The sequence below is a fragment of the Callithrix jacchus genome, chromosome X (genome assembly GCF_049354715.1).
Source record: "Callithrix jacchus isolate 240 chromosome X, calJac240_pri, whole genome shotgun sequence".
Lineage (NCBI taxonomy): Eukaryota > Metazoa > Chordata > Mammalia > Primates > Cebidae > Callithrix > Callithrix jacchus.
Window position 1 is genome coordinate 48,726,172 of NC_133524.1, and position 20,186 is coordinate 48,746,357.

The window sequence follows — 20,186 nt, forward strand, 5'->3', positions numbered from 1 at the left end:
ATGAGAAGCGAGGAAAGATCTAAAATCGAAACCCTATCATCACAATTAAAAGAACTAGAGAAGCAAGATCAAATAAATTCAAAACCTAGCAGAAGACAAGAAATAACTAAGATCAGAGCAGAACTGAAGGATATAGAGACACAAAAAAAGCCTTCAAAAAAAATCAATGAATCCAGGAGCTGGTTTTTTGAAAAGATCAACAAAATAGACTGCTAGTGAGACCAATAAAAAAGAAAAGAGAAATCACTCACTGACACGAGAGCAGAATGGGGGACACCACCCCATGGTTCAATTACCTCCACCTGGTCTCTCCCTTGACATGTGTGGATTATGAGGACTACAATTCAAGATGAGATTTTGGGTGGGGGACACAGCCAAACCATACCAAATGTGAATCATATAGATACACCAATTAAAAAACAGGCACTGTCAGAATGCATAAAAAACCAAGATCCAACTATATGCCATCTATAAGAATCCCACTTTACATATAAATATACAGAAAGTTCAAAAGTAAGGGGATAAAGAAAGATATATCATGCTAACACTAAGTTTAGAGCATTCTAACTTAGGAACATTAAACAAAAACATTCCTAAATGAAATGTAAGCAAATAGAATCCAGTACTATATTAAAAGAATAACATATCTGTACATCTATTATGTATCTATTTATTTATTTTTATTATTTATATTTTTTCTTTCTTCTTTTTTATGTACCAATAATTTTTTTTTAAGGACAATACATCATAACAAAGTAGGACTACGTTAGGATTAAAGGGAAGTTTTAAAATTTGGCAGTATATTGATGTCATATTAACTGAATGAAACATAGGCAAAATTCATTGAGAGAAAAACCAATACACAGGATTTTAATAATATGAAAGCATGCTCAACCACCCTTGTACTAAGACAAAAGTAAATTAAAACTACACTCAAGATATCATTTCCCACCTCCCAGATTGGCAAAATCTATAACCTTAACAACCCATTCTTTTGGTGAAGTTATGAGAAAACTAACACTGTCATCTATTGCTGGAGTAAGTCAACACAATACAATCCTATGGAGATGAATATGGCAATATTCAATAGTCCAGGTATTTCTCAGCAGAGCTCAAATAAATCCGTGAAATCAAGTCATCAGCATGATTCCAGTCACTAGAATCAAGAAGCATGAAGATACTAGATTAGAAGATAGGAAAAAATCTGGTTTCAGAGCCAAGACAAAGATCTGAGAACCAGTATATCTGACATACTGCAAATGGGGAAGAAAACTGGAATTGATGAGTACAGATTGTGTGTCCGGGAGTTCCAGTAGAATATTATGGCACAACTTATCATTTATTCATTGCACTGATATTTCTTATGCACTAATTGTGTGTTATGCAATGTATCTGCAATCAGAAAAGCAATAAATCCAATGCTGGGACATGACTATAGTTATTCTCAAAAAAATCCCCTTCGTGCACAGGGAGGGAAAACTCTTTAACAAAGAATGCCAGATAATAAATACAGCAAAATAATAGAATTAGAAAATCACATTTTGCAACCCTAAAGTGAGTAATTATTTTAGGCAAAGATCATCAATGGATCCAAATTAAGGCTGTTGAGGTAGAAATAATTTGGAAAAGGTTTACTGGAAACCAAATGTGAGGATCAACTCACAAAGACACACCAACAAAGTTGATCATATTCAAGTTTGCTATAGGCTGAAGGGCTTTTATGGGAAATTTTTAGAAGACGGGAGGACTCTTCAGGTTAGAACTGTCTTTTTTATTGGAGGGTATAATATAGAGGTTATAATCATTGATTATAGATTATGACACACAGGCTAAAATGTTCTACATGTAAGACAATCAGTAAAACTTTGACTTAGCAAAAAAATTGTAAAACATCATGATTTAGAAACAAATTAGTGTCCTTTTTAGTGTCAGTAGGTTATGTATTAATCAGTTTGTCAATAGTTTGAGGAACTCATGATAAGATCTTTTACTCAGGGACAAGAAGTAAGCCATGAATTCTAAGACTTCCCCAGGTGGGTTAATTTGGAAGCCTGCTCAATGTGATCTGTCAGTTGTAAGTGCTAAATCCATTCTATGAATGCTTCTTGGGGAACAGATTATTCACAGGGTCCCCAAAGAATGACCCCACAGATACATACAAAAGACAGAGGTGGCTTTTTTGTAATGGAGAGATTTGATGGACCATCCCTTAACCTAGAAGTCAAACTTAGTGTAGTATTACCAACAATGTGAACTGATAGGTGCCTCCATATATGGCTTACTGAGAGGGACATATCACCCATGTAGTTTTTTACCCCAAGTTGTTTGGCCTGAATCTGTTTTTGAGAAAACAGTTAGAAATGCAGAACCATCTGTAACAGAATTGACATAGCCCTTCAAAAATATTAACATCATGACAGACAAAAAAGGCTAGGAAACTATTATACATTAAGACTAAGGAAGAGATTAGAGACTAAGGAGATACTACAACCAAATGCAATGCATGAACCCTATTTGGATATGGATTTTTTTAAGTTGTAAAAAAAAATTGGAGCCAACTAGAAAAAACTGGAATTTGGTCTGCATAATATTATTATATCATTGTTAAATTTCTTAGGTGTGACGAGATTTTTTGGCGGGGGAGGGAGTGTCATGGAGCTGTTCTGTATGCTGATGGTGGTGGTGGTTACACAAATCTATACACGAATTAAAATTTATGAAACTGGGCTGGGTGTGGTGGCTCATGCCTGTAACCCCAGAAGCTTAGGAGGCCAAGGCATGAGGATTGCTTGAGGCCAGGAGTTTGAGGCTGCAGTGAGCCATGATCACACCACTGCACTCCAGCCTGGGCAGCAGAGCAAGACCTCCACTCAAAAGTAAACTAATTAGGCCGGGCACGGTGGTTCACACCTGTAATCCCAGCACTTTGGGAGGCTGAGGTGGGGAGATCACTTGAGGCTAGAAGTTCAAGACGAGCCTGGCCAACATGGTGAAACTCCGTCTCTACTAAAAAAATACAAAAATTAGCTGGGCATGGTGACAGGCACCTGTAATCCCAGCTACTCAGGAGGCTAAGGCAGGAGAATTGCTTGAACCTGGGGGGCAGAGGTTGCAGTGGGCTGAGATCAGGCCACTGCACTCCAGCCTTGGTGGCAGAGAGAGACTCCATCTCAAAAATAAATAAATAAGGTAATTAATTAATTAAACTGTACACCAAAAAGTCAATTTTACTGTATGATAATTTAAAAATAAAATTTTAAATTGTTTAAAAACTCAAATTCCTTCAGGGTGAGAATGGGCTTGTGGCTATGCAAGAAAATGTCCTTGTTCTTAGGAAAGTGGCAATATACACAGATAATCCAAATGAGAAAGAGAAGAGACTTTTCAAATCTTACTATAGTAAGGTATTGGGCCACTATCACTTGGCATTTGTCAAAGACTCAAAGGCAGGCAGGTGGGAAAGCTTTATAAGTAGTAGGAAAAGGGGAAGGCTTCAAGTGTGTCCTGATTGGAGGGTGTTGGAGTGGACAAGCTGGAAGCGGACTAACTGAAGTGGGGCTTCCTATGCAGTTGGTTTGGGAAGTAGATTTGGCTTTTTCTGGTTCATCCTGAGTTGCAAATTGGGTTAAAAAAATGGAGAAGCTGGATTTCATCAACCAAATCCTGACCATCTGGGCTGATTGCTACTGAGGTTGTGGTTTGGCTTCCCAGGCTTATTGCTGCAGAGGTTGTAGGTCAGGATTCTATTGTTATATATGGTCTGGCCATTGCCCGTTTGTATATTCAGTCCCTCAGGAGATACTTGCTGAGTGTATATCCTTGAAAGAGCATGGTATCTGCAGCTTACTATGCAAAGGTATTGCAAAAGAAACACAGTAGTCCTCAGTTTCTCTGTTGCCTTCTACCTTGCACCTTATGAAGAAAGGTGCTATCTCTCCCCTGCCCCCATGACCTCTGACTAGCAGATAAGCCACAAGGTTTGCGAAAACAATCCTCTGAAAATACTGTTCTGAAGGGTTCTGATTGAGCAAGGGGCACAAAAACAGGAACGACCCTGCCACCATCTACAAGTTTCAAAGTCCAAAATTGCTACCTAGGCCAGGCATGGTAGCTCACAACTGTAATAATAGCATTTTGGGAGGCTGAGACAGGAGGATCGCTTGAGGACAGGAGTTTGAGACCAGCCTAGGCAACATAACGAGACCCCATCTCTCTCTAGTGTGTGTGTGTGTGTGTGTGTGTACACACAGCTACCTAAGCCAAAAGGAAGAACAGATGCTCCTCTTTCCCTCATAAAAACCCTGACCTGGCCAGGCGCGGTGGCTCACACCTGTAATCCCAGCACTTTGGAAGTCTGAAGCAGGCAGATCACCTGAGGTCGGGAGTTCGAGACCAACATGACCAACACGGAGAAACCCGGTCTGTACTAAAACACAAAATTAGCTGGGTGTGGTGGCACATGCCTGTAATCCCAGCTACTCGGAAGACTGAGGCAGGAGAATCACTTGAACCCAGGAGGCAGAGGTGGCAGTAAGCCGAGATTGAGCCATTGCACTCCAGCGTGGGCAACAAGAGAGAAACTCTGTCTCAAAAAAATAAAATAAAAAAAAAGGCTGCCCCTGCTTCAATCAGGACATTGCACCTCAGCTGAATAAAGCCTTTAAGTTCTATAGCAGTCCCTTCAATCATTTTCTTTTGACTGTTTTTTTTTCTTTTTTTTAAAATTGCATTTTAGGTTTTGGGGTACATGTGAAGAACATGCAAGATTGTTGCATACTGACTCTGTTTTTAAATGATGGGGCCTGTATATATGCATACAGAAATATAAGGAAAATGTGAATAGATGAACAATTCTTACATCTAGGCAGAGGGTATTTGAATATACATAGTGCAAGTCTTTTAACCTTTGTGTAGGTGTGAAATTTTTCCGTTAAAAAGCTGGGTGTAAAATAAATAAGGCATCATTACTTGCTACCTACTGAAGTATGTAAATGGTTGTGGCTATTGGTCCTGAGGTCCCTGCTCAGCCATTGAACCTGATACTTTTCACAAAATTTTCTTTGACTTCTGTCAGTGGAAGACTTTGTAAAACGCTTTCCCCTACTAAAGGGAGGCACACAAGACAAGAGTGACCAGAAGACCTTGGCTGTGGATTAATGCTTGTATCTACTCTAGGACACAGGTGTTCGTCATTATGTCCTTAGCTGCACATACTTGGACTTTGCATTCTTCTTGGTTTTCAACTGGGTACCCACATAAATGTGAAGAATCCCAACTGACCTCTCTATTTAAAGTGGCAGTTCTGGAAATCAGTATATGGAAGAAATATCTGCACTCCTATGTTTGTTTCAGCACTGTTTACAATAGCTAAGGTTTGGAAGCAACCTAACCATCCATCAACAGATAAATGGATAAAGAAAACATGGTACCTATACACAATGGAGTACTATTTAGCCATAAAAAGAATGAGATCCAGTCATTTGCAACAACATGGATGAAACTGGAGATCATTATGTTAAGTGAAATAAGCCAGGCACAGAAAGACAAACGTCACATGTTCTCACTTATTTGTGGGATCTAAAAATCAAAACAATTAAGCTTATGGAGATGGAGAGTAGAAGAATGGTTACCAGAGGCTAGGAAGGGTAATCAGGGGCTGGTGGGGATGGTTAGCGAGCACAAGAAATATAGTTAGAAGAATGAATATGATCTACTATTTGATAGCACAATGGGGGTGACTATAGTCAATAACTTAATTGCACATTTTAAAATAATTTAAAGAGTGTAATTGGATTGTTTGTAACTCAAAGGATAAATGCTTAATGGGATGGATATATTATTCCCCATGATGTGCTTATTTCACATTGCATGCCTGTATCAAAATACCTTACGTGCCCTATAAATATATACACCTACTATATACCCACACAAATTTAAAAAATAAAAAAAATTAAAACTAAAAACTAAAAACATAAAGTGGCAGTTCCCCCAGCATTTTCAACTCATATCTCTCCCTATCACATCCCTTCGTTAGCAGTTATCACCTTTATAATTTACTCTTTGAAAATGCTTACTGCCTCTATTCCCTAGTAGGATGTTAACTCCATGAAGTTAGGGATTTGGGGGCTGTTTTGTTGCACTAAACATCAAGTACCTGATGGTCAATTCACCAAGTATTTAAGTTATAAGTTCTCCACCTCTTTGGTATCTCATGCATTACTTATCTTATCAGATTAATTTTATTATAGTAGTCATTTCATCCAGAGATGCCTGCGGAGTCTTTTGGGGGAATCATTAATGTTTCAAGAAAATGACTCTGATGTATGTGTTTTGCTGCCCTCTACATTGTAAAGATACTAGAAATATCTGTCCCTTATATATATATATTCATCCATATATACGTGTGGGAGTTTATTAAGTAGTATTAACTCACATGATCACAGGGTCCCACAATAGATCGTCTGCAAGCTGAGGGGCAAGGAAGCCAGCCCGAGTCCCAAAGCTGAAGAACTTGGAGTCCAATGTTCGAGGGTAGGAAGCATCCAGCATGGGAGAAAGATGTAGGCTGGGAGGCTAAGCCAGTCTAGCCTCTTCACATTTTTCTGCCTGCTTTATATCCTGGCTGTGCTGGCAGCTGATTAGATGGTACTCACCCAGATTGAGGATGGCTCTGCCTTCCCCAGCACACTGACTCAAATGTTTATCTCCTTTGGCAACACCCTCACAGACACACCCAGGATCGATACTTTGCATCCTTCAATCCAATCAAGTATTAACCATCACATTATCTAACATTTTAATTTTCCCAATTGATTTAAATATTTAGTTACTTTAAATAATATAATTAGCTATGATCGTGCCACTGCACATCAGCCTGGGCGACAGAATGAGACTCTGTCTCTAAAATGAATGAATGAATGAATATATGCACCTACCACCCCCCAAAAAAGGTATGAACTTGATGATAACCTCCATCTATCCATGTAGTCCCCCAATTCGTTGCCTTGCCCCCACCCTCAACTGAGGTAAATATCATCCTGAATCCCAAGTTTATTGTTTTTAAATTTCTTCTTAATGTAATTTGATTGCAACTACACAAAATCCTAAATAGTTCATATCCTTTATATTAGCAGCTTTTTTTTTTAAGAGACAGGGTCTTGCTCTGTCACCGAGGTCGGAGTGCAGTGGCACTGTCATAGCTCACTGCAGCCTTGAACCCCTGGGCTCAAGGGATCCTCCCACCTCAGCTTCCCAAGTAACTGGGATTACAGGTACACACCACCACACCTGGCAAATGTTTAAAATTTTTGTAGGGATGGGGATCTCACTTTGTTGCCCAGGGTGGTCTTGAACTCCTCTCTTCAAGAGATCATCCCACCGCGACCTCCCAAAGTGCTGGGATTACAGGCATAAGCCACTGCGCCCAGCCTATAGTAGTAGCTTTTAAGTTTATAAAAAGTGTGTTATGCTTTACATAATCTTTTGGGATTATAGTTCCTCCTCCTTAATATTCATCCATACTGTTGGGTGTTGTTCTAGTTCATTCATTATGACTCCTGTTGATGAGCATCCATTTATGTTTCCAGGTTTTGCTGTTGTGAACAGGATGCCATGCTGGTATGGTTTGAATATTTGTCCCCTCCAAAACTCATGTTGGAATTTAATTCCCAATGTAGCAGTATTGAGAGGTGGGGCCTTTAAGAGGTGAGTGGGTGTTGAGGTCTCTGTCCTGCCCTCATGAATGGATTAATCCACTAATGGGTTAACCCCTTAATGGGTTAGTAGATTAATGAGTTAAATGATTAATGGCTTATCATGGGAGTGGAACTAGTGGCTTTATAAAAACAGGAAGAGAGACCTGAGCTAGCATGCTCGGTCCCTTCACTGTGTGATACCCTGTGCTACGTTGGGACTCTGCAGAGAGTCCCTACCAGCAAGAAGGCCCTCACCAGTTGCAGCCCTTCAACCTTGGACTTCTCAGCCTCCATAACTGTAAGAAATAAATTGTTTTTGTTTAGAAATTACCCAGTTTCAGGTATTCTGTTGTAAGCAACAGAAAACAGACTAAGAAACAGGCATATCCTAGGTTTCTTGTGCAAGTGTCTCTCTTGGATACATTCATGAGAGTGGACTCACTGGACTGTAAGGTATGTATGTATTCACTGTAGGAGAAAATGCGAAAATATTTTCTAAAGTGTTTGCAATGATTTACATTCCTTCAGCAGGGCAAGAAGATCCTGTTGGCCTACATACTCTCCAACTGTTGGTACTGTCAGACTTTTACGTTTTTGCAATTTGAATGGGTTTAAAATACCATTTTATTACGTCTTGACTTGTATTTTCCTAATGACTTTGAACATCTCTTTATATGCTGGCTCTACATTTCCTTCTTCTCTGAAGTGGTCTAACAGAGCTTTTTTTTTTTTTTTTTTGGTACTATTATGACATCCAAGAAAACTAACAATGATTCTTGGCACTCTATTAGAAGTGTATGCATGCCAAATATGTTTCCACGGATTCAATTTCTTCTTTCATTTATTCATTCAACAAACATTTGCCCAGACCAGGGATGCAGGGGCAGAATGACAAGCTGGGATAATCAAAGTTCAACTGCTATGATTCGAATGTTTGTCTCCTCTGAAACTCACATTGAAATTGCCATTGTAACAGCATTAGGAGGTGGGGCTTTTAAAAAGTGAATAGGCCATGGAGGCTCCACTCTCATAAACTGATTAATGCTGTCATTAAGGGAGTGAGTTAGTTACCAAGAGTAACTAACTCAAGAGTGGGTTGTTATAAAGTGAGCCCAGGCCCTTGTGCTCTTTGTTCATATGCTTCCTTGCCCTCTCGTCCTCTGCCATGGAATAATGCAGCAAGAAGGATGCTGGCACTATGCTGGACTTCCCAATCTCCAGAACTATGAGCCAAATAAGCTTCTTTTCTTTATAAATTACCCAATCTGTGGTATTCTCCTATAGAAGCAGAACATGGACGAAGACACCAATTGTCTAAGAAAATAAAAATGAAATCAGACTATAAAAATGTGCCCTGCCATTCACCAGAATGGAAGAACAGACACATATAAAGCCAAATGCAAAATTCACAGGAAACATTATTTCTTCTAAGGACATGCTGCAGTTTTAATGCCATAAAGAACCCCTACTTTAGGTGACTATTGCTTCCTTAGTCATGGAGACACTTTGTTCTCTACAATCATAGACTATCAGAAATTGCTGTTTGAAATTACATCAGTAAGAGTGAAACATCAGACTCTTGAGATTCCAAGTCACTTCCGGAGAAGCAACATTCAATTTTCAACTCAGGTGCAGAGCTTTAGGCAAGAGTTATCTGGGGACACAAAATTCTACAACTAAATTGTTTCCAAGGAAACAGCACTCTGGGTTCACTTCACAGTCCAGACCTGACATTGACCCTTTACATAGAGGGTCAATTTACACATTGGAGGTGATAAGGGGCAGCAAACTGGTGGAAGGGTAGAAGCAGAGCCTTGTATTAAAGCTACATTTCCAAAGCAAGGGCATCATGACTATATAGATTTGACTTCATGAGGAAATAAAAATAATAACTGCTTTGAGCCCACTAAAACATTGCTTCATTTCAATTTCATCTCAACTCCACTATTCCTCAAAATCATGTAAGAAGTCTCTTTTCCTTTGCTTAGTGAGCTGCCCATGGTGCCCCTGGTATGCAGTCTCCCTTATTGATTGATGGATCTGTCTGACCAAGAATTAGTTTGAGGCTAATTGGACTAGGACACCTCTAACCTTCGAGATTGTTAAACCGAGGACCAGAGGGGATAAGACTGGATGGAGAACCCCTAGCCAGTCCACACTTCAGCCTACACCGGGTCCTCTCACAGAAAGGCTTTCAGCAGGGCATACAGGCTTCTAGCTCTGTCAGGAAGATTCCCTGGAGAGGAGATACTTGAACTTGGTTTTGAAGGATGAATAGACATTCTTAGGTGGAGGACTGCACGACTTCTTCCCCTTCTGCTCTAGTGACATCTCCCACAGGGCAGGGACATCTCCAGAATTTACACATTGGAGGTGATAAGGGGCAGCAAACTGGTGGAAGGGTAGAAGCAGAGCCTTGTATTAAAGCTACATTTCCAAAGCAAGGGCATCATGACTATATAGATTTGACTTCATGAGGAAATAAAGATAATAACTTTTCCTAAAGATTTTTATTGACATACTGCGTTAGACTAAAGACATATTCAAAATTATCAGTACTGGTACACAGTCCCTTTTTAGTTAGGGTAGATGGAGTGGGAGATCAGGTAGATTGTTGGAGCATTAAAACCCCGCATCCAAGACCCACAGGCACAGCAGGAGGGAGAACCCCGCACTCCGAGTTCTCCCCTTTTCCCACCTCATGGCATATCCTAGGAAGGCTTGCACAACCCTGATTTCTCCTCCTCCTTCCCTTGTGGTATGTCCTAGGAGAAGCCTGTAGTCAACGTGACATCTCCCCGCTTCTCATCCTGTGGTATCTGCCAGGAGATAGCCGCGGCCGCCCCTGATTCTTTCCAAGAGGCCCTTCAGTTTCTCTGAACGGTATCGAACGGACCCATAGACTACAGATCCAAAGACCCCTCCTCCAGTAAGCCCGCCCAGAGAAACGTCCCCACCCGTGCTTCCCGCCATCAGCGGGACAGCTCCACCTCCCTGCTCTGTGAGTTTAGAGGTGTCCTCATCCTCAATACGGAATGGACACTACTCCAACATGGTGTACCCCATGGGGAAGCGCGACTTGGGCGCGGCCATGTTCCCTACCTGAACACGTCGCGGAGGGGCACCGAACATCCCAAACCCCTCACTTCCGTAATTTCTCCATGTTAACTCCTGGCTATTAGCGGCTTCAAACGTGGTTTTGCGCACGCGCGGACCCCCCTTTCCCTCACTCATGCGAAGTCCCAAACCCCGAAAAAGGGCGGTGCTAGGGGTAGTGACCGGAAGCGGCTGCGGTTCTCGCCGGTTCTCAGCCGGGGTTACATAGTTGTCAGGAGGATTCGACGTTCAGTGCCCAGGGATGTGGAGGTGATGGGGGACCGGGGTGGGTGAGTGCTAGGCGATTCTGTGTGGTCAGTGATGGAATCGTTTGTCTAACTTGAGTTGGATGATTCGCTCATCGTTTTTCAGGCTTTTCTCTTTTCTAATGTCACCCTTAAGGTCTTAAAGTTCATTCTAAGCCCCATTGGGTTTGGAGCATTGTTTTTTAAGAGTGTTAACTCGTATTCATTTGTCTTTTACTGAGGAGTTATTCAAAAGTGGGGTTTTCAGTGTGCAAAAGTTTCTTTGTAATGGATCTGTAACCTTAGTTTTCTGTGTTAGAAAAACACCTACGTGGAGCTCATTCCTTGAAATACAAGGAGACTTACGGCCTAGTGCGTAGTGCATTTTTAGAAACGTTCTGTATATACTTGAAAATAATATTTAATTATTTAGTGGTCAATTGTGTCATATAAAGTCTGTCCTTTTTTGTCTATTTCTTCTTTTACTTCAGGAGAGAGAAATTCTCCACTGTGATGGTAATTTGTCCGTGTCTCCTTACTGCTGTCTGTGATCCACTGTGAGTTACTTTTTGTATGAAGTATGAGACTTAGGTCGAGGTGCATTAACTTGCTTATGGATGTCCAGACTCAAGCACTATTTGTTGAAAAGACTATCTTTCCTCCATTGACTTGTCTTACCATTGTCAAAAATAAGTTGGCCATACTTATGTGTGGGCTCTTTCTGGGTTTGCGATTCAGTTCCATTGTCTATGTGTCTATCCCTCTGCCAGTACTACCATGCTGTCTTGAATTGGATAGAGTGATTCCTCGCACTTTATTCTTTTTCAAAAGTGTTTTAATGCCTCTGTTTCCTTTGCCTTTCCCATACACATTTTAGAAAATCTTGTCTCTATCTACAAAGCATCTTGCTTGGATTTTGATAGGAATTGCATTAAACATGTTTACCAACTCGGAAAGAAGTTAAGTTTTAACTGTGACAAATCTTCCAATCCATGTATATAGTATGTCTCTGTTTATTTAAATCTTTAAAAATTTCTGTCAATGGTATATTGTAATTTTTATCACACAAGTTCTGTACACGTCTTATTTAAATTTATACCTAAGTGTTTAATTTTTTTGGAGTGGTCGTAAATGGTGTTCTCTTTTAAGTTGCTGCTTATATATAGGAATACAATTGAGTTTTGTCTGTTGGTCTTGTATCCTGCAGTCTTGCTGAGCTCAGTTATTAGGTTTTACACCTTTTTTGGTAGATTCCTTTGGTTTTCTCCATGGGCAATTGTGTCATATACAAACAGGGATAGTTTTATTTCTTTCTTTCCAATCTCTGTACCTCTGCTTTTCTTCCTTTGTTACACTGGCAAGAAGTTCCAGTACTATGTTGAATAAGAGTGGTGAAAGTGGACATCTTTGCATTGTTTTCAGTCTTAGGGGTAACATATTCAGCCTTTTACCATTAAGTATGATTTTAGCTGTAGGGCTTTCCTTTTTTGGACCCTCTTTTTTGATTTGAGGAAGTTCCCCTCTATTCCTAATTTGCAGGTAGTTTTTATCATGAATGGGTGTTGAATTTCATCAACATCATCTGAATTTTTATGATCTTGTGATTTTTTTTTCTTTTTTAGCTTGCCAATATGGAGGGTTACACTGATTGATTTTTGAATATTAAACTAGCCTTACATTCCTGAAATAAACCCTACTTGGTTGTGATACATAATTCTTCGGATATATTGCAGGAATTGATTAGCTAATGCTTTTTTTAAGCATTTTTGCATCTAAGTTCATGGGAAATATTGGTCTATAGTTTTCTTTTTTATACTATCTTTGTCTGGTTTTATTTTGTATTTTTTGAGACAGAATCTCACTGTTGCTCAGGCTGGAGTGCAGTGGTGTGATCACAGCTCACTGCCAGGCTCAAGTGATCCTTGCAACTCAGCCTCCTGAGTAGCTGGAACTGCAGGCACACACCACCACACCCAGCTAATTTTATTATTTTTTTGTGAACAGTGTCTCATTATGTTGCCCAGGCTGGTCTCAATCTCTTGGGCTCGAGCAGTCCTCCTGCCTCAGCCTCCCAAAGTGCTGGGATTACAGGTGTTAGCCACTGCTCTTGGCCTTGTTTGGCTTTAGTTTTAGGGTAATACTGGCCTCATTGAATGAGTTGGGGACTATTTTCTCCTCTTCTACTTCTTTTTTTTTTGAGATGGCGTCTCGCTCTGTCGCCAGGCTGGAGTGCGGCGGTGCAGTCTCAGCTCACTGCAACCTCTGCCTCCCAGGCTCAAGTGATTCTCCTGCTTCAGCCTCCCGAATAGCTGGGACTATAGGTGCACACCACTACGCCCAGCTAATTTTTTATTTTTAGTATAGATGGGGTTTTACCATGTTGACCAGTATGGTCTCGATCTCTTGACCTCATGATCCACCCTTCTCGACCTCCCAAAGTGCTGGGATTGCAGGCGTGAGCCACTGTGCCTGGCCTTCTCTTCTATTTTCCGGAAGAGATTGTGTGGAATGAGTACTAATTTTTATTTAAATCCTTAAATGTTTGGTAGACTTCTCCATTGAAGCCATCTGGGCCTGAAAACTTTCGTTTGGAAGCTTTTTGATCATGGCTTCAATATCTGTAATAGTTATGTAACTATTCAGATGATCTATTTAATACCATTTTAGACTATTATATATAGTATATATAATATATATATTTAGACTAGTAATATTATTCTTTAGTAATAAAAGTAATAAAATTTATTACTTAGCAATAATACATAGTAACAAAATTATTTAGTAATAATATTCTATTGTATATATATGGCAAATTTTGTTTGTCTGTTCATCAGTTAATGGATGTATGGATTATTTCTACTTTTTGGCTATTATGAATAATGATGGTGTGAATATTTGTGTATAATTGGAATGCACGTATGTTTTCGTTTCTCTTGCATAGACATGGTCTCCTAATCAAATGGAAGATTTGGGTTTTGATTTGTATTTTCCTAATGACTAATGTTGATGATAATTATCTTATGTTATTCCTAATCTACACACACACACACACACACACTCTCTCTCTCTCTCTCTCTCTCTCTCTCTCTCTCTTTCTCATATATGCACACATACTTAACTCCTTTATCTGATTTGCTAGATAGTTTTTTATGACGTTGGTCATTTCCATTTATTTATTTATTTTTGAGACAGGATCTCATTCTGTCATCCAGGCTGGAGTGCAGTGGTACAGTTATGGCTCACTGCAGCCTCAACTTCCCAGGCTCAAGCAATCCTCCCACCTCAGTCCTCCTGAGTAGCTGGTACTACAGGTACACAGAACCATGCCTAACTTTTGTATTTTTTTATAGAGGTGAGGTTTCACTATGTTGCCCAGGTTGGGCTCAAACTCCTGGGCTTAAGTGATCCTGTCACCTTGGCCTCCCAACGTGCTGAGCTTATAGGTATGAGCCATTGTGGCTGGCTACATTGGTCATTTCAAATGACCAGCTCTTTTTTTCTTTAAGCCTCCTATTATATTTATTTGATTTAGTAAAGGTTTTATTTTTATTAATTACTTCCTGGTTTTAGTTTTTGTTTTGCTTAATTTTGTTTTTTTTACTTCTAATGTTTTCGGTTGAATACATAGCTCATTTTGGGATTGTATTTATTTTTAATTAAAACCAAAGCTGTTTCAAACAGTACATTTCACTCTAAATAATGCTGTATTTCATAACTTCTGGTAAATCTGTATTGATTTCCCAGTTGGATCCTGGGTTATTTAGGAAAAAGTTTCTTTTCTTCCCCTTTTTAAAAATAATATTTATTTAGGTTTATTCCAATACCATAAAATTCACCCACTTAAAGTATGCAGCTCGGTGGTTTTTAGTATATTAATAGAGTTGTGCAGCCATTACCATAATCTAACTTTAGAACCTTTTCAACACCCCCAAAAGAAATGCTGTCCTCATTAGCAGACATTCACCATTCATGCCACCTCATACCCCCAGCCCTTGGCAACCACTGTTTTATTTCTGTCTCTGTGGATTTGCCTATTCTGGATATTTCACATGAATGGAATTATGAAATATGTGGTCTTTTGTGACTGGCTTCTTTCACTTAGGGTAGCATTTTCAAGGTTCATCCATGTTGTAGTAGGTATCAGTACTTCTTTTGTATTACCAAATGTTATAGTATTCCATTGTGTGTGTGTGTGTGTGTGTGTGTGTGTGTGTATATATATATGCCAAATTTCGTTTATCCATTCATCAGTTGACATTAAACATTTGGTTTGTTTCTCCTTTTTGGCTGCTATGAATAATGCTGCTGTGAATATTTGTGTACAAGCTTTGGAATGGACATGGGTTTTTTTATTTCTCGTGCATAGATACCTATGAGAGATATTTCTGTGTTTTATGGTGACTCTGTGGTTAATATTTTGAGAAACTGCCAAATTGTTTTTCAGAATGAGTGCACCATTTTACAATCCAAACAGCAATGTATGAGAGCTCCAATTTGTTCACATCTCACCAACACTTGTTATCGTCTTTTCTTCTTGTTAGGCATTTTAGTGGATTGAGTTGGTCTCCTAGTACGTGAAAGATTATGGTTTTGATTTGCATTTTCCTAATGACTGATGTTGTTGAACATCTTATGTTAACAATCAGAGAATGTAAGCCTGTCAATTCCCAACATTAAAACATTTATCAGATTTTTTGGTAGCCAAGTTATTTGAAAGAATTTGTAAAAGTTCCATGACTATAAGAGAAGAAAGCATATTTTCTCTCTTGCTTTGATATAACATCTTTTTAGTGTTTTTAAAATTTAACTTGCTCATGCCTTTTATTTTACTATTTATTTTACTTTCTTTTTCCTCTTCATCGCATTCTTACTTCTATTGTCTTAATTAAGTTTCTCTTCTTTTTAAGTAGATATTTTCCCTTTCCTAACAAGAATGACTAAATCTACAGTGCCTCTAATAATTGATCAGAATAAAATTGTACCTCAACTTGGACACAGAGACACTCTCTCCTCCCTAGTTCCCTCAATGGGGAAACAGTTTTACCTCTGGATATTTTTGAGTTAATTAAAAAACGTTAGTCCCAGGCTGTTACTATTTTTCCTTTAGCATGTCTCTTCTGTTTCAAGAAATTTTATTTAACTTTTTTCTTCTGAATTCAGGGTCATATTTGCACTGTCTGTCAAACAGAACCACATTTATTTTGAGCCTACCATGGTAAAGGTATCATATGATACAGCTTTGACAACGTGAACTTTGGAGCCAGGTAGACTGGGTTTGACTTAACATCGCTAAACCTCTAATTCTGCATGCATAAAATGGAATAATAATGATTATGACAACACATAGATGAAAGGATTGTTGTGTAAATTACCTGTTTCTACACATTACATGGTTCCTTATAACAACAATACTTGCTATCATGTATTAAGTATTTACCTGGGGCCAGTTCAGTTCAGTGCTAAGTGCCATTGAAACATAATCTCATCTAATTGTCACTACCAATTGAGATAAATATTTCAAATTCATTTTGAAAAATAAGCCTCGAGAAGCTTTTTCATTGTTCTCCTAGCTAAAATTTGGCAGAGCTGGAATTTAAGCCTTTATTAATTTTAGTCCAAATCTCATGGTCTTGCTCATATTTTATTTTAATTAATAACCAGAATATGTGTTTCCTGGACTTGATCTACCCCACAGTGTCCAGTGCAGTGAACTGTACTTTGGTTCCCCTAGGGAACCAAATGTTCTGTGTGGTGAGTGCTACCTGCCTCTGATCATATGGACACTGTTTTTCCAGGGTTCTTGAAGTCTCTGAAGAGTCCCTGGGCCAGATCTCATAGTGAAGGCTGCAGTATCTTCCTTCTGACCCCAGCAGTTCCCGTTGAGTCCACCGATCCCACTGGAATTCTAGAGTTGTCTGCAAGAAAGCCCGGAGGCTGAAGTCCAAGTCCGTCGGGAACATGCCAGCTAACGAGGACACTCCCCAGCCAGGGGGACATGGCAGTGCCTGTGAGGTGAGGAGGAGGAAGAGGTGCCCAGTAGGAAAGATACTATCTCATAGTTTTCATTTGTAGTACTTTTTTACTAGGCAGGTAAATTTCCTCCCATCCCCATTTTTATTGGTCATTTATTTCCATTTTGTGAATTTCCTTCTCTTGTCCATTGCTGATTTATTTATCTTAGCTTGTGGATTTTAAAAGAAGTTCTTAAAAATATTCAGGTCAATAGCCCTTTATCATTCTTGCATATTTTTATGAATATCTGTTGCCCTTTCATAATTTGGAATTAGCTCTTAGTTTCATTTGCAAGTGGTAAAAGGTATCAAATAGTTCTCTTTTCTTAAAAAAAAATCTCTTCCATGCTTTGTTTTCCCCAGATTCCAGCTTCCCAGAAGCAAACACCCTTACTCTTTTTAATAGTTTTAAAGAATGTTTTGAGTTTTACCTATTTGCTTTCCACTATTGAAGACAGAGATTGAGCTTTCCTTTACACCCCCACTCACATACACATTTCCTAACCCACCTTGCTGAGATAGGTATATCATTGTTTTGGTGAGATTTATGGTCAGTGTTGATCATTGAATCCCATGGTATCCATGGTGTGATGACTATTTCTGCACAAGTTTTTTCTTTTCCCTGGAATTAACAATTTTCTGTCGCAGTCATTTGTTTGGGTTACTATATACATATCAATCATTCGACTCCAAATTCTTCCCTGGTGTTTAGATCTCCTTTCTATATGTTCAAACACATTAGATGATAATCACAGTGATAATAATTAAAAGCAGTCATACAACATTTACTGCATGCCAAGCACTGTTACACGAACTCTACATGTGTCCACTCATTTTCACAACAACTTCATGAAGTAGGTGCCATTATTATTACTGTTTTTAGACACGGGGTCTCACTCTGTTGCCCAGACTGAAGTGCAGTGGCATCATCATAGCTCTTTGCAACCTCAAACTCCTGGGCTCAAGTGATCCTCCTATGTCAGCCTCCCAAGTAGCTGGGACTACAGGTCCAAGCCACTGTGCCTGCCTAGTAGGTGCCATTATTATTATTATTATTCGAGATGGAGTTTTCCTCTTGTCGCCCAACTGTAGTGCAATGGCACAATCTCGGCTCACTGCAACCTCTACCTCCCAGATTCAAGCAATTCTCCTACCTCAGCCTCCTCAGTAGCTGGGATTACAGGCACGTGCTACCATGCCTGGCTAATTTTTGTATATTTAGTAGAGATGGGGTTTCACCATGTTGGCTAGGCTGATCTCGAACTGCTGACCTCAGGTGATCCACCCATCTCTGCCTCCCAAAGTGCTGGGATTACAGGCGTGAGCCACCGCACCTGGCCTTAGGTGCCATTATTATCACCATTTCATAGAAGGGAAAACTGGGGCTTAGAGAAAAACCATTTGGCCCAGGTTTACACAGTAAATAGCCAGTAATAGGTGGGGCTGCTCTCATTTCTGGGCATCATTGTCTTCTCTCTGAAGAAATCTCTCCTGTAGCTTGACTTGCTAAAGTCTAGGCTGGTGGCTTTCTCAGTTTGACACAGAGCTGTTACTTTGGTGTCTTCCCTTCACCATCTCCCAGGAAATCCCCTTGACTTTTCTCTTGGGTCAGATCTCCTATTTCCCGGACCTTGTGTCTTCCTCTTTCTTGGCTTACCCCTTCATTTTGTGGGGAGCACATCCTCCTGGATATCCTTCAAAATGGATGCATGACAGGTACATTTTATGAAATTTTGCATGTCTGAAAATGTCATGCAGAAATGTATTTACTGAATACATATAACTGTATAAATATATATGTAGAAATGTAAACATGAATGCCATGGAAATATACCTATTTCATTCTGACACTAAATTTGTCTTTTTAGCTGAGAATAGAATTCTAGATTAGAAATCATTTTTATGCCCAATTTGAAAATCTGTTTTCAAGTTCTTCCTAGGCCTTTTCTACTCACATGTACATTTTCTCTGCTTTTCAAAAACTCATCTTATTTGGTTGTTGATGCTCCTTTGTAAAAATTATTTTCTTTACTGATTTCCATTTCTGTCTCTTTTGCTGTCTCTTCTAGTAGTACTTTTTAAAGAACTTTGTCTTCTAAATCTTCTTTTATATCTCTCATTAATGCTGTTATATTTTTGTCTTCAGAATATTTTTGTCTTATGGATGCAGCAGCATCATGTCATTCTAAAGATATTAGTAGTAGTTTTTGTAAACTTAATTTTTTTGAATAAAGCATAGAAAAATGGATCAAAAAATTAAAGACATATAAAAAGCTATACAGGTTGAGCATCTCGAATCCAAAAATCCAAAATCCGAAATGCTCCAAAATCTAAAGCTTTTGAGCACTGACATGACATTCAGAGGAAATGCTCATTTGGATTTTGGATTTTCAGATTAGGGATGCCCAACTTAAGTATAATGCAGATATTCTAAAATCTGAAAAAAAAAATCCCAAATCCCAAACACTTCTAATCCCAAGCATTTCAGATAAGGGGTACTCAGGCTGTATGGTCTAAATTCTCTTATCCATCTTTCTCCTGTCTGCTCAGCTCTCTCTAATACATATAACCAGGTTAATTAGTTTTTCTCTGTATGATTAGGATTTCTTTATGCAAATAACAGCAGCTGAGAGCACATTCTTATTTTCTCCTTTTTATGTCACAGAAGGTAGCCTACTAAAGAAATTTTTCTCGATTTTTGTTGATTTAAAATATTTCAGTGAAACATAATATGATTTATAAGCAATGCTGCTAGGAACAGGCATGTCTCCTCATGCACGTGTGTATACCCTCTCTTAAGTATATGGGGGGTGAAGTTTTTTTTTTTTGAGATGGATTTCTTGCTCTGTCACTAGGCTGGAATGCAGTGGCAGGATCTTGGCTCACTACAACCTCTGCCTCCTGGGTTCAACTGATTCTCCTGCCTCAGCCTTCTGAGTAGCTGGGACTACAGGTGCCTGCCACCATGCCTGGCTAACTTTTGTATTTTTAGTAGAGACAGGGTTTCAGCATGTTGGCCAGGCTGGTCTTGAACTCCAGATATTGTGATCCACCCACCTTGACCTCCCAAAGTGTTGGGATTACAGGCGTGAGCCATTGCACCCAGCCAAGGGAGGTGAAGTTAATGGGTCGTAGTTATG

At 39.3% G+C, this 20,186-nt stretch overlaps 2 protein-coding genes across 4 annotated transcripts in view; one reads left to right on the forward strand and one right to left on the reverse strand.

Annotated features, from left to right (window-relative positions):
• UXT (ubiquitously expressed prefoldin like chaperone) overlaps nt 1-10,889 on the reverse strand; it is a 122,974-nt gene extending 112,085 nt beyond the window's left edge. Inside the window, exon 1 of the mRNA XM_054250889.2 lies at nt 10,797-10,889. Within this exon, the coding sequence (XP_054106864.1) occupies nt 10,797-10,826 (30 nt within the window). The 5' untranslated portion in view covers nt 10,827-10,889. The remainder of the gene's footprint in view (nt 1-10,796) is intronic.
• Nucleotides 10,890-10,996: 107 nt separating this feature from the next.
• Nucleotides 10,997-20,186, forward strand: part of ZNF81 (zinc finger protein 81) — an 82,456-nt gene continuing 73,266 nt past the window's right edge. Inside the window, exons 1-2 of one of the 3 annotated variants that reach the window (XM_078363153.1) lie at nt 10,997-11,080; nt 16,831-17,047. In XM_078363153.1, the coding sequence (XP_078219279.1) occupies nt 16,994-17,047 (54 nt within the window). In that variant the 5' untranslated portion in view covers nt 10,997-11,080; nt 16,831-16,993. The remainder of the gene's footprint in view (nt 11,081-16,830; nt 17,048-20,186) is intronic. The other 2 variants (XM_078363154.1, XM_008989218.6) reach the window with 2 other exon arrangements.